The sequence below is a fragment of the Chrysemys picta genome, chromosome 12 (assembly GCF_011386835.1).
Source record: "Chrysemys picta bellii isolate R12L10 chromosome 12, ASM1138683v2, whole genome shotgun sequence".
NCBI lineage: Eukaryota > Metazoa > Chordata > Testudines > Emydidae > Chrysemys > Chrysemys picta.
Window position 1 is genome coordinate 1,798,038 of NC_088802.1, and position 13,228 is coordinate 1,811,265.

A 13,228-nucleotide genomic window follows, 5' to 3' on the forward strand; every position below is an offset into this window, starting at 1 on the left:
GGGTGTCTCCGGGTTGTTTTTCTACCTGCTGTTTTAGCTCCAGGGCCTTGAGTCAGCTGGGCTGGGGCCAGTGAAATCCACCCTCTGCTCCAGTTAGTAGAGCATCTGCCCCCCTCCCGCCCACAGCTGGGAGAGAACCCAGGAGTCCGGGCTCCAGCCTCCCTGCTCTAATCACCAACCCCCTCTCCCCTCCCAGAGCTGGGGAGAGAACCCAGGAGTCCTGGCTCCCAGCCCTTCCCACCCCCTGCTCTGACCCACCAGCCCCCACTTTCCTCCCAGAGCCGGGAGAGAACCCAGGCATCCTGGCCCCCAGCCTCCCCCCCTGCCCTACCCACCAGCCCCCACTCCCCTCCCAGAGCCAGGCACTTGCAGAGGGCGCTGTCCCTTTAAGGGAAGGGAGATGGGCGGAGCCAGGAGCTCAGTCATGTGACGTGCGGTGAGGCTCGTGAGGCTGTATCCAGGGTGGTGCCCTCAGCCAATCACGTGGCTCGGGTTGGAGTCATGTGACCCCCGGGCGCTACACTGTAACCAGCGGCGCAGCCGGGCCGGCGGCGGGTTAAAGGGGCCGCGACCCACAGGCCATGGGGCGCCCCCGGGCCCTGCCCCTCGCGGGGCTGCTGCTGCTGGCGCTCTGCGGCGCCCGGGTGCTGCCCCTGCCGGGGCCTGGACGGGATCCCCGGAGCAGGTACGTGCGGCCCCCCCCGCCGATCCGCCCCCCCCCGGATCCCCCCTCTCCTCCCCCCCACCCGGGATCGGCCCCCCCCGATCCCCCCTCTGCTCCCCCCCACCCGGGATCGCCCCCCCCCCGATCCCCCCTCTGCTCCCCCCACCCGGGCCGGACCCCCCGATCCCCCCTCTGCTCCCCCCCACCCGGGGCCGGACCCCCCCCGATCCCCCCTCTGCTCCCCCCCACCCGGGCCGGACCCCTCCCCGATCCCCCTCCTCTGCTCCCCCCACCCGGGGCCGGCCCCCTCCCCGATCCCCCCTCTGCTCCCCCACCCGGGGCCGGCCCCCTCCCCGATCCCCCTCCTCTGCTCCCCCCACCCGGGGCCGGCCCCCTCCCCGATCCCCTCCTCTGCTCCCCCCACCCGGGCCGGACCCCCCCCCCGATCCCCCTCCTCTGCTCCCCCCCACCCGGGGCCGGACCCCCCCCCGATCCCCCCTCTGCTCCCCCCCACCCGGGCCGGACCCCCCCCCGATCCCCCCTCTGCTCCCCCCCACCCGGGCCGGACCCCCCCCGATCCCCCCTCTGCTCCCCCCACCCGGCCGGACCCCCCCGATCCCCCCTCTGCTCCCCCCACCCGGGATCGGCCCTCCCCCCGATCCCCCCTCTGCTCCCCCCCACCCGGGGCCGGACCCCCCCCCGATCCCCCTCTGCTCCCCCCCACCCGGGCCGGACCCCCCCCCGATCCCCCCTCTGCTCCCCCCCACCCGGACCCCCCCCCGATCCCCCCTCTGCTCCCCCCACCCGGGGCCCCCCCCGATCCCCCCTCTGCTCCCCCTTCACCCGGGGCCGGACCCCCCCCCCCCGATCCCCCCTCTGCTCCCCCCTCACCCGGGCCCGGACCCCCCCGATCCCCGCTCTGCTCCCCCCTCACCGGGCCCGGCCCCCTCCCCGATCCCCCCTCTGCTCCCCCCTCACCCGGGCCCGGCCCCCTCCCCGATCCCCCCTCTGCTCCCCCCTCACCCGGGCCCGGCCCCCTCCCCGATCCCCCCTCTGCTCCCCCCTCACCCGGGCCCGCCCCCTCCCCGATCCCCCCTCTGCTCCCCCCTCACCCGGCCCGGCCCCCTCCCCGATCCCCCCTCTGCTCCCCCCTCACCCGGGCCCGGCCCCCTCCCCGATCCCCCCTCTGCTCCCCCCTCACCCGGGCCCGGCCCCCTCCCCGATCCCCCCTCTGCTCCCCCCTCACCCGGGCCCGGCCCCCTCCCCGATCCCCCCTCTGCTCCCCCCTCACCCGGGCCCGGCCCCCTCCCCGATCCCCCCTCTGCTCCCCCCCACCCGGGCCCGGCCCCCTCCCCGATCCCCCCTCTGCTCCCCCCCACCCGGGGCCGGACCCCCCCGATCCCCCCTCTGCTCCCCCCACCTGGGGCTGGACCCCCCCCCGATCCCCCCTCTGCTCCCCCCATCCGGTCCCCCCCATCCCCCCCTACTCCCCCCACCCGGGCCCGGCCCCCTCCCCGATCCCCCTCCTCTGCTCCCCCCACCCGGGCCCGGCCCCCTCCCCGATCCCCCTCCTCTGCTCCCCCCCACTCGGGCCCGGCCCCCTCCCCGATCCCCCTCCTCTGATCCCCCCACCCGGGCCCGGCCCTCTCCCCGATCCCCCCTCTGCTCCCCCCACCCGGGCCCGGCCCTCTCCCCGATCCCCCCTCTGCTCCCCCCACCCGGGATCGGCCCCCCCATCCCCCCTCTGCTCCCCCCATCCGGTCCCCCCCCATCCCCCCTCTACTCCCCCCACCCGGGGCCGGCCCCCCCCCCGATCCCCCCTCTGCTCCCCCCACCCGGGCCCGGCCGCCCCCCCACCCGATCCCCCCTCTGCTCACACCCCCCCTGCTGCCCCCGCCCTGCTCCCTGCAGCCCAGCCCCTAGCGCCGCCCTGGGGCCATGGGGAGCCCTGACTGCCCGGGGAGAGCCCCCTGCTGCCCCCCACCCCACTCCCTGCAGCACAGCCCCTAGCGCCGCCCTGGGGCCATGGGGAGCCCTGACTGCCCGGGGAGAGCCCCCTGCTGCCCCCCACCCCGCTCCCTGCAGTACAGCCCCTAGCGCCGCCCTGGGGCCATGGGGAGCCCTGACTGCCCGGGGAGAGCCCCCTGCTGCCCCCGCCCCACTCCCTGCAGTACAGCCCCTAGCACCACCCTGGGGCCATGGGGAGCCCTGACTGCCCGGGGAGAGCCCCCTGCTGCCCCCACCCCGCTCCCTGCAGCACAGCCCCTAGCGCCGCCCTGGGGCAATGGGGAGCCCTGACTGCCCGGGGAGCCCTTAACCCTTTGGCCCCTGGTGTCTCTGGGCAGGTCACTCCCCTGATCACGCTGGAGCAGCTGCTATGGGTGAGCGGGAGGGAGATCGGGGCGGTGCATACGTACAGGGTCCCCCTCATCGCTGCGACACCCCGCGGCTCCCTCCTGGCCTTTGCTGAAGCCCGGAAATCCTCCCCGTCGGACTCGGGGGCCAAATTCATTGCACTGCGGCGCTCCACTGATGGAGGTGTGTGCGGAGAGCGCGGGACTGCGGGTCGGGAGTGAGGGGCACCAGCAGAGCAGGGGGGAGCCCAGGGGGCTGCGGGTCGGGAGTGAGGGGCACCGGCAGAGCTGGGGGGAGCCCAGGGGGCTGCGGGTCGGGAGTGAGGGGCACCGGCAGAGCGGGGGGGAGCCCAGGGGGCTGCGGGTCGGGAGTGAGGAGCACCGGCAGAGCTGGGGGGGGCAGGGCTGGCAGGGGCTGCGGGTCGGGAGTGAGGGGCACCGGCAGAGCTGGGGGGGGGGGGGGGCAGGGCCGGGCTGGCAGGGGCTGCAGGTCGGGAGTGAGGGGCACAGGCAGAGCTGGGGGGGGGCAGGGCTGTGCTGGCGGGGGCTGCGGGTCGGGAGTGAGGGGCACTGGCAGAGCTGGGGGGGCAGGGCCGGGCTGGCAGGGGCTGCAGGTCGGGAGTGAGGGGCACCGGCAGAGCGGGGGGGAGCCCAGGGGGCTGCGGGTCGGGAGTGAGGGGCACCGGCAGAGCGGGGGGGAGCCCAGGGGGCTGCGGGTCGGGAGTGAGGGGCACCGGCAGAGCTGGGGGGGGGCAGGGCCGGGCTGGTGGGGCTGCGGGTCGGGAGTGAGGAGCACCGGCAGAGCTGGGGGAGGCAGGGCTGGCAGGGGCTGCGGGTCGGGAGTGAGGGGCACCGGCAGAGCTGGGACGGGGGGCAGGGCCGGGCTGGCAGGGGCTGCGGGTCGGGAGTGAGGGGCACAGGCAGAGCTGGGGGGGGGCAGGGCCGGGCTGGCAGGGGCTGCGGGTCGGGAGTGAGGGGCACCGGCAGAGCTGGGGGGGGCAGGGCTGGGCTGGCGGGGGCTGCGGGTCGGGAGTGCGGGGCACCGGCAGAGCTGGGGGGGCAGGGCCGGGCCGGCAGGGGCTGCGGGTCGGGAGTGAGGGGCGCTAGCAGAGCAGGGGCTGCGGGGGGGGAGCCCAGGGGGCTGCGGGTCGGGAGTGAGGGGCACCGGCAGAGCCGGGGGGAGCCCAGGGGGCTGCGGGTCGGGAGTCAGGGGCACCGGCAGAGCGGGGGGGAGCCCAGGGGGCTGCGGGTCGGGAGTCAGGGGCACCGGCAGAGCGGGGGGGAGCCGAGGGGGCTGCGGGTCGGGAGTGAGGGGCACCGGCAGAGCGGGGGGGAGCCCAGGGGGCTGCGGGTCGGGAGTCAGGGGCACCGGCAGAGCGGGGGGGAGCCCAGGGGGCTGCGGGTCAGGAGTGAGGGGCACCGGCAGAGCGGGGGGGAGCCCGGGGGGCTGCGGGTCGGGAGTGAGGGGCACCAGCAGAGCCGTCTCTCTCGCCCAGGTGCAACATGGTCCCCCAGCTCGTTCATCGTGGACGACGGGACACGGGTGGACGGGCTGAACCTGGGGGCCGTGGTCGTGGACCGGGTGAACGGCTCCGTGTTCCTGTTCTACGCGCTCTGCATCCACCAGCCGCAGCCCTGCGTCTCCAGCACGATGCTCATTCGCAGCCGGGACGACGGCCAGTCCTGGAGCCGCCCCCGCAACCTCTCCCAGGAGATTGGCTTGGTCCTGTTTGCCCCGGGGCCCGGGCTTGGCATCCAGGTGGGCACTCGGGGAGCTGCCCCGATTTCTGTCACGGTGTTCTACTCGGCTGTGTCCCCACCCCAGAGCCAGCCGCATCTCCACGCTGGGCAGGGGTGTGACATTCCCCTGGTGTTATCTGGGCCGAGGATCTGCTAGGTCACCCCAATCCTCCAGTCTGGGAGCCAGCCTTGCCCTGCTCCGCAGTGAGAACCCCCATTCCTGGGCTGTTCACACACAGCCTCTGGCATGTAAACTGCTCCCAACTACTTGCAAGCGAATGACACTCGCCAATATCTCCGGCCCCGGAAACAACCCCAGGAACCTCCGTCTTGCAGTGTCCAGGTATGCCCACTGAACGCTGCAAACTGATAGGAGTTCGTCAGTTTAACAAAGAAATTGATTTGCACCAGGCTTGTTCTCCCCAGGAGAGTCCCTGACACACGGCAAACCAAACGCATGGCGTCAGGTAGAACAAACCAACAGATTTATTAACTACCAGGGTAGAGTTAAGTGATTATAAATCAGAGCCCAACAAGTCGGATTTGGTCAAATGAAATAAAAGCAAAACGCGTCCGAAGCTGATCTGAACACTTTCAGCGCCCTCACAAACTTAGCTGCATCTCACCACAGGCTGGTCGCCCTTCAGCCAGGCTCTCCCCTTTGAGCAGCGCTTCAGTCGCTTGGTTTGGTGTCTGTAGATGGAGGTGGAAGAGAGAGAGGAAGAGCCCAGCAAACGTCTCTCCCTTTTATCATGTCCTTTCTTCCCTCTTGGCTTCCACCCCCCCACCCCACCCTGGGTCAGGTGAACATTACTGACTGACCAAGGGAAGGGGGTGACTCACTGGAGAGTCCAACAGATCCTTTGTTGCTGCCTGAGCCATTGTTCCTGTGGGCTAGGCTGGGTTTGTCCCATCCATGTCCTGATGAGGTGTGAACTGCCCCTCTGCTCCTGGAGAGTTTTCTCCTGGGCTTGTTTTAAGCCATGAGGACACATTTTCAGCCTCATAACTATATACATGAAATTACAACTCATAACATCACTATAACAAGTATCAGGGGGTAGCCGTGTCAGTCTGTATCCACAAAACCAACAAGGAGTCCGGTGGCACCTTAAAGACTAACAGATTTATTTGGGCATAAGCTTTTGTGGGTAAAAAACCCCCTTCTTCAGATGCATAGAGTGAAAACGACAGATGCAGACGTAAATATACTGACACCTGAAGGGAAGGGAGTTCCCTCGCCAGTGGAGAACCAGTGTGGACAGGGCCGGTTCGATCAGGGGAGATTGGGCCACTCCCAATAATAGATGAGGAGGTGTCCCTCCACAAATGAATAAATGGACACAAATCGGACAGCAGGAATCGTAACATACAAAAGCCAGTAGGAGACACTTCAACCTCCCTGGACATTCGATAACAGATTGAAAAGTAGCCATCCTGCAACAAAAACACTCGAGAAACAGACTTCAGAGAGAAACAGCAGAACTACAATTCATCTGCAGATGTAACCCCATTAATCTGGGCTTGAACAGGGACTGGGAGTGGCTGGCTCATGACAGAAGAGCTTTGCCTCTCCTGGAATTGACACCTCCTCATCCATTATTGGGAGTGGCCCAATCCCCCCTGATGGAACTGGCCCTGTCCACACTGGTTCTCCACTGGCGAGGGAACTCCCGTCTCTGCCCCGTCAGTATAACAGCACCTGCAGCTGAAACTTTCACTCCAGGCAGCGGAAGAAGTGGGGTTTTACCCACGAAAGCTTATCCCCAAATCAATCCGTTCGTCTTGAAGGTGCCACCGGACTCCTCGTTCTTACTGTAGCAATGACTGTAACCTCACTGGAACAGCCGTGCTCAGGGCATCACGAGCGTTCGAACACACCCGGCAGGACAAACTTTGCATTGGATCCCACGCAATCCTTTTATAAAGATGAACGTGGGGGTGCAGGGTGTTCCCCCGAGTTACAAAGCGTCACAAGGAGTCCCCCATGCCCCACCCCAGAGCCAGCCGCCTGTCAGCGCAGGGGGGTGGTCCCTGGATAACCAGCCCCTGCCCCACCCCAGAGGGGCCGCATCTGGGCTGGGGGGCTGGTGACTCAACCCCCTCTCTCCTCGCCCGGCCTCAGAAACGCTACGAGCCCCGCAGGGGGCGGCTGATCGTCTGTGGCCACAGGACGCTGGACCTGGACGGGATCTACTGCCTGCTGAGTGACGACCACGGCGAGAACTGGCGCCTGGGGGAGGCCCTGCGCGGGCTCCCCTATGGGCTCCCCAAGTTAGCCCATGACTTCAACCCCGATGAGTGCCAGGTGAGCAGGATGGGACCCAGGCGTCCGGGACAGGACCCCCCCAGTGCCCAGACAGGGAGGGAATGGGACCCAGGCGTCCGGGACAGGACCCTCCAGTGCCCAGACAGGGAGGGAATGGGGCCCAGGCGTCCGGGACAGGACCCCCCAGTGCCCAGACAGGGAGGGAATGGGACCCAGGCGTCCGGGACAGGACCCCCCAGTGCCCAAACAGGGAGGGGATGGGACCCAGGCGTCCGGGACAGGCCCCAGGCGTCCGGGACAGGCCCCCTCCTCAGACAGAGAGGCAATGGGACCCAGGCGTCCGGGACAGGACCCCCCCCCAGCTCCCAGTGCCCAGACAGTGAGGGGATGGGACCCAGGCATCTAGTACAGGCCCCTTCCTCAGACAGGGAGGGGATGGGACCCAGGCGTGCATGGCGAGGGGGTGGCAGGGCGGAAGGAACCCAGGCGTCCGGGTTAACCCCCCCCCTCCCCCTCCCCAGCCCTACGAGCTGCCGGACGGGTCGCTGGTGATCAACGCCCGGAACCAGAACTTCTACCACTGCCCCTGCCGCATCCTGGCCCGGAGCTGGGATGCCGGCGAGACCCTCCCCCCCGAGAACGTGACCTTTGACCGCACCCTGGTGGACCCCGCCGTGGCGGCCGGAGCCGTGGTCACTGGGGGCCTGGTCTTCTTCAGCAACCCGGCCAACGACACCCACCGTGCGTGGGGGGGGTGGGGGGGCCTGTGGGGCGCTTGGGCTGCAGGGGGGTGGCTGTGGGGGGCGCAGGGCGAGGGAGGGCAGGGGCCTGTCCTGGGGGAGCTGCATGGGGGGCGGGGGGCTGCACTGGGGGCACATGGGGGGGGCTCTGCATCTCTCACCCCCTTTTCTCCCCCGCCCCAGGCGTGAACCTGACCCTGCGCTGGACTTCGGCCAAGGGCATCTCCTGGTGGCAGCGCCCCCTGCAGGTCTGGGCGGGGCCCAGCGGCTACTCCTCCCTAGACGTCATGGAGCCCTGGGACGCCCCCGGGGAGCCCCCCACCCTCTACCTCATCTACGAGAAGGGGCGGCAAAAGTCCATCGAGAGCATCTCATTGGTCAAGATCAGCCTCTCCGGGAGCCTCTGATGCCCCCCCAGCCCCGGGCAGCGCTGAGAGCCCCAGGGGTCCCTGCCCCACTCCCAGCCTGGCCCCAGGGGTGCTGGAGGGGGGAGGGAATCGGCCCCGAACCCTGGAATCAAAGGGGAACGAACTGTGCGAACGGAGCAATAAAGGAAACAAAACTTCTCTCCCTGGCTGAAATAATTTACAAGGGGGCTGCGGGTCGGGAGTGAGGGGCACTGGCAGAGCTGGGGGGGCAGGGGGCTGCGGGTCGGGAGTGAGGGGCACTGGCAGAGCTGGGGGGGCAGGGCTGGGCTGACAGGGGCTGCGGGTTGGGAGTGAGGGGCACCGGCAGAGCTGGGCTAGCAGGGGTTGCGGGTCGGGAGTGAGGGGCACCGGCAGGGCTGGGCTGACAGGGGCTGCGGGTTGGGAGTGAGGGGCACCGGCAGAGCTGGGCTAGCAGGGGTTGCGGGTCGGGAGTGAGGGGCACCGGCAGGGCTGGGCTGACAGGGGCTGCGGGTCGGGAGTGAGGGGCACCGGCAGAGCTGGGGGGGCAGGGCTGGGCTGGCAGGGGCTGCGGGTCGGGAGTGAGGGGCACTGGCAGAGCTGGGGGGGGGCAGGGCTGGGCTGACAGGGGCTGCGGGTTGGGAGTGAGGGGCACCGGCAGAGCTGGGCTAGCAGGGGTTGCGGGTCGGGAGTGAGGGGCACCGGCAGGGCTGGGCTGACAGGGGCTGCGGGTCGGGAGTGAGGGGCACCGGCAGAGCTGGGGGGGGCAGGGCTGGGCTGGCAGGGGCTGCGGGTCGGGAGTGAGGGGCACCGGCAGAGCTGGGGGGGGCAGGGCTGGGCTGGCAGGGGCTGTGGGTCGGGAGTGAGGGGCACCGGCAGGGCTGGGGGGGGCTGGGCTGGCAGGGGCTGTGGGTCGGGAGTGAGGGGCACCAGCCGGGCTGGGGGGGCAGGGCTAGCAGAGGTTTAGGGGGGGTACGCAGGGGGGGCTGGGCTGGCAGAGGCTGGGAGGGTACGTGGGGGGGCTGGGCTGGCGGAGGCTGTAGGGGGGGCACGGAGGGGGGACAGGGCTGGCAGAGGCTGGGGGGAGGGGCACGCGGGGGGGGGCTGGGCTGTGGGGGGGGCACGCGGGGGGGACAGGGCTGGTAGAGGCTGGGGGGAGGGACACGCGGGGGGGCTGGGGTGTGGGGGGGGCACGCAGGGGGGGACAGGGCTGGCACATACTGGGGGGGACACGCAATGGGGGCTGGGCTGGCAGAGGCTGGGGGGAGGGACACGCGGGGGGGCTGGGCTGTGGGGGGGGCACGCAGGGGGGGACAGGGCTGGTAGAGGCTGGGGGGAGGGACACGCGGGGGGGCTGGGGTGTGGGGGGGGCACGCAGGGGGGACAGGGCTGGTAGAGGCTGGGGGGAGGGGCACGCGGGGGGGCTGGGCTGGCAGAGGCTGGGGGGAGGGGCACGCGGGGGGGCTGGGCTGTGGGGGGGGCACGCAGGGGGGGACAGGGCTGGTAGAGGCTGGGGGGAGGGACACGCGGGGGGGCTGGGGTGTGGGGGGGGCACGCAGGGGGGACAGGGCTGGTAGAGGCTGGGGGGAGGGGCACGCGGGGGGGCTGGGCTGGCAGAGGCTGGGGGGAGGGGCACGCGGGGGGGCTGGGCTGGGGGGGCACGCAGGGGGGCGCCAGGCCCCGCCCCCAGCCCAGGCCCGGCCATGGCGAGCCAGTCGCAGGGGATACAGCAGCTGCTGCAGGCGGAGAAGCGGGCGGCCGAGAAGGTGACAGAGGCCCGGAAACGTGAGAGCGGGGGGGGGGGGGTGATGGGGGCTGGAGGGGGAGTGGAGGGATGGGGGCTGTGGGGGGCTGGTGGGATGTGGCAGTGGGGGGAGGGATGGGGTGATGGGGTCTGGAGGGGCAGGGGAGGGATAGGGGTGGGGAGGGGGAGGGATGGGGTGATGGGGTCTGGAGGGATGGGGTGGGGAGGGATGGGGTGATGGGGGCTGGAGGGGGAGTGGAGGGATGGGGGCTGTGGGGGGTGATGGGGGCTGGTGGGATGTGGCAGTGGGGGGAGGGATGGGGTGATGAGGTCTGGACGGAGGGGATGAGGCTGTGGGGTGCGGGGGGATGGATGGGGTGATGGGGTCTGGAGGGGGAGTGGAGGGATGGGGGCTGTGGGGGGCTGGTGGGATGTGGCAGTGGGGGGAGGGATGGGGTGATGAGGTCTGGACGGAGGGGATGAGGCTGTGGGGGTGCGGGGGGAGGGATGGGGTGATGGGGTCTGGAGGGGGAGTGGAGGGATGGGGACTGTGGGGGGGCTGGTGGGATGTGGCGAGTGGGGGGGGGGGGGAATGATGGGGTGATGAGGTCTGGACGGGGGAAGGGATGAGGTTGTGGGGTGCGGTGGGGGGCTAGGGGGCAGGGAGAGGATGGGGATTATGGCCATGGGGGGGCTGATCTGATGAGGCGGGGGGGGGCTGGGGGCCTAGGGATGGAAAGGGAGGGGCACTTTGTGGGGTCTAACTGTGGGGATACGGGGGGCAGGGGGTCAGGCCAGTTGAGGGTCGCAGGGGAGAAGTGATACTTGGGGGTCGGGGAGGGGTTTGGTAGCAGGGAGGGGGGAGGAACTGGCGAAAGGGGTCACAGCTGCGGGGGCGCAGACATGGGGGGTGGGAGACCCCATGAACAGATCCCCCCCCCAGAATCCTCCAGGGGCTTGGGGGCATTGGGAAGTTTCCCCCCATACCAAGGAGGGGGCCTGGGAGACTGGTGGGATGGGGGTGGAGAGCCCGGACTCCTGGGTTCTCTCCCAACTCAGGGAGGATGTGGGGGGCAGCCCGGACTCCTGGGTTCTCTGTCCCCCCAGGGAAGGCCCGGCGGCTGAGGCAGGCGAAGGAGGAGGCGCAGGGGGAGATCGAGGGGTACCGGCTGGAGCGGGAGCGGGATTTCCAGCAGAAGCAGCAGGCGGTGAGGGGGGGTGCGGAGAAGTGCGGGGGGGGGTTGGCTGTTGGGAGGCAGGTTTGGGGGCAGGATCAGGGCTGGGATTGGGGGGATCAGAGCTATGGGATGGGAGGTTGGGGGCAGTGGTGGCAGTCGGAGGGTGGGGGGATATTGGGGGGTCACCACCCCAATCTCACCCCCATCTCCCGCAGGTGCTGGGCTCCCGGCGGCAGTGGGGGAGGTCGGGGGGCTGGAGGGCGTCGGGGGGAGAGGTCGGAGGCCTGGAGAGGGGTAGGGGATATTGGGGGGTCCCCGCCCCGGTCTCACCCCCGTCTCCTGCAGGCGCTGGGCTCCAGGGGGCAGTGGGGACATTGGGGTGGTGGAGGGGGTTGGGGGGAGAGGTTGGGGGGCTGGAGGTGGCCAAGGGATATTGGGGGGTCCCCGCCCCAGTCTCACCCCCGTCTCCCGCAGGTGCTGGGCTCCCGGGGGCAGTGCGGGACGTTGGGGGGCTGGAGGGGGTCGGGGGGAAGGGGCTGGAGGGTGGGGGGATATTGGGGGGTCCCCGCCCCAGTCTCACCCCCGTCTCCCACAGGCGCTGGGCTCCCGGGGCCACGTGTGCGCGGAGGTGGAGTCGCAGACGCGCCGCCGGGTCCAGGCCATGCAGGGGGGCCAGGCCCAGGGCAAGGAGCGGGTCCTGCGCCAGCTGCTGCGCCTGGTGTGCGCCCCCCACCCCCAGCTGCACCCCAACTACCGCCTGGGCGCCTAGGACTGCCCCGGCTCCGCCCCCTGCAACCAGCCCCGCCCCTAGCTCCGCCCCTCACCCGCCCCCTGCCTGCCGGCTCCGCCCCCTGCCCCCAGCTGCACCCCAACTACCGCCTGGGCGCCTAGGACTGCCCCGGCTCCGCCCCCTGCAACCAGCCCCACCCCCTGCCTGCCGCCTCCGCCCCCTGCCCCCAGCTCTGCCTGCCGGCTCCACCCCCTGCCCCCAGCTGCACCCCAACTACCGCCTGGCCGCCTAGGGGCTGCCCCCTCCTCTGGCTCCACCCCATGCCCCTGGCTCCACCTCCTGTTCCCAGTTCCACCCCCTGCTCCCCAGCTGCTCCCCAACTAGGGGGGCAGAGCTCCCAGCCCCGTGCCCCCCCTTGACCTCTTGTGGGTGTGCCCTGATCCTAATGGGCTGATTGCCCCCTGAACCTCCAAACTCCCCCCTCCAGCTGTCCCCCCATCCCCCCCACCATGTACCCCAACCTCGCATGTCTCTTGCACTGATTGTTCCTGTGAAATGTGGTGAATAAACAGTGACCAGTGGAGAGAGCCTCTTTATTTCACAGCGGGGGGGTGGGGGCGGGCAGGACGCCTGGGTTCTATCCCAGCTCTAGGAGGGACATGGGGTCTATAGCATTAGAGCAACTGGCTCTGGGGCGGGGCGCGGGGGCTGGTTATAGAGGGGGCCCTCGCCCGGCGCTGAGCTGCGGCCGGCTCTGGGGCGGGGCGCGGGGGCTGGTTATAGAGGGGGCCCTCGCCCATCGCTGAGCGGCGGCCGGCTCTGGGGCGGGGCGCGGGAGCTGGTTACAGGGGAGCCCTCGCCCGACGCTGAGCTGCGGCCGGCTCTGGTGCGGGGCGCAGGGGCTGGTTACAGGGGAGCCCTCGCCCGGCGCTGAGCTGCGGCCGGCTCTGGGGCGGGGCGCGGGGGCTTGTTATTGGGGGGGCCCTCGCCCGGCGCTGAGCTACGGCCGGCTCTGGGGCGGGGCGCGGGGGCTGGTTATAGGGGCGGCCCTCGCCCGGCGCTGAGCAGCGGCCGGCTCTGGGGCGGGGCGCGGGAGCTGGTTATTGGGGGGGCCCTCGCCCGGCGCTGAGCTGCGGCCGGCTCTGGTGCGGGGCGCGGGGGCTGGTTACAGGGGGAGCCCTCGCCCGGCGCTGAGCTGCGGCCGGCTCTGGGGCGGGGCGCGGGGGCTGGTTATTGGGGGGGCCCTCGCCCGGCGCTGAGCTGCGGCCGGCTCTGGTGCGGGGCGCGGGGGCTGGTTACAGGGGGAGCCCTCGCCCGGCGCTGAGCTGCGGCCGGCTCTGGGGCGGGGTGCGGGGGCTGGTTACAGGGGGAGCCCTCGCCTGGCGCTGAGCTGTGGCCGGCTCTGGGGTGGGGCGCGGGGGCT

The 13,228-nt window shown here is 71.2% G+C and overlaps 2 protein-coding genes across 3 annotated transcripts; both read left to right on the plus strand.

The window, feature by feature from the left end:
* Positions 1-430: 430 nt before the first annotated feature.
* On the plus strand, positions 431-8,333 carry NEU1 (neuraminidase 1; the record flags this gene model as incomplete). Its single annotated transcript, XM_065563860.1, has 6 exons — positions 431-685; positions 3,010-3,202; positions 4,515-4,777; positions 6,884-7,066; positions 7,549-7,768; positions 7,951-8,333. Coding segments are annotated over 6 exons (1,338 nt in total), but the record flags the coding sequence as incomplete, so codon positions are not given.
* A 1,453-nt stretch (positions 8,334-9,786) lies between these two features.
* ATP6V1G2 (ATPase H+ transporting V1 subunit G2) lies at positions 9,787-12,388 on the plus strand. 2 transcript variants are annotated; one of them, XM_065564076.1, is made up of 3 exons: positions 9,787-9,938; positions 11,005-11,105; positions 11,671-12,388. In XM_065564076.1, the coding sequence occupies exons 1-3, from the start codon at positions 9,857-9,859 to the stop codon at positions 11,842-11,844; spliced, it is 357 nt and encodes a 118-aa protein (XP_065420148.1). In that variant the 5' UTR covers positions 9,787-9,856; the 3' UTR covers positions 11,845-12,388. The 2 variants fall into 2 exon arrangements, with proteins under 2 accessions (XP_065420148.1, XP_065420146.1); XM_065564074.1 differs by having other exon boundaries at positions 9,808-9,938; positions 10,975-11,105.
* The last annotated feature ends 840 nt before the right edge of the window (positions 12,389-13,228 follow it).

Coding starts and splice junctions, on each gene's coding strand:
- ATP6V1G2 (XM_065564074.1), top strand. CDS start 9,857: ATGGCGAGCCAGTCGCAGGGGATACAGCAGCTGCTGCAGGCGGAGAAG. Junction 9,939..10,974: donor GGTGACAGAGGCCCGGAAAC/GTGAGAGCGGGG, acceptor TGTGGGGGGCAG/CCCGGACTCCTGGGTTCTCT. Junction 11,106..11,670: donor TCCAGCAGAAGCAGCAGGCG/GTGAGGGGGGGT, acceptor CGTCTCCCACAG/GCGCTGGGCTCCCGGGGCCA.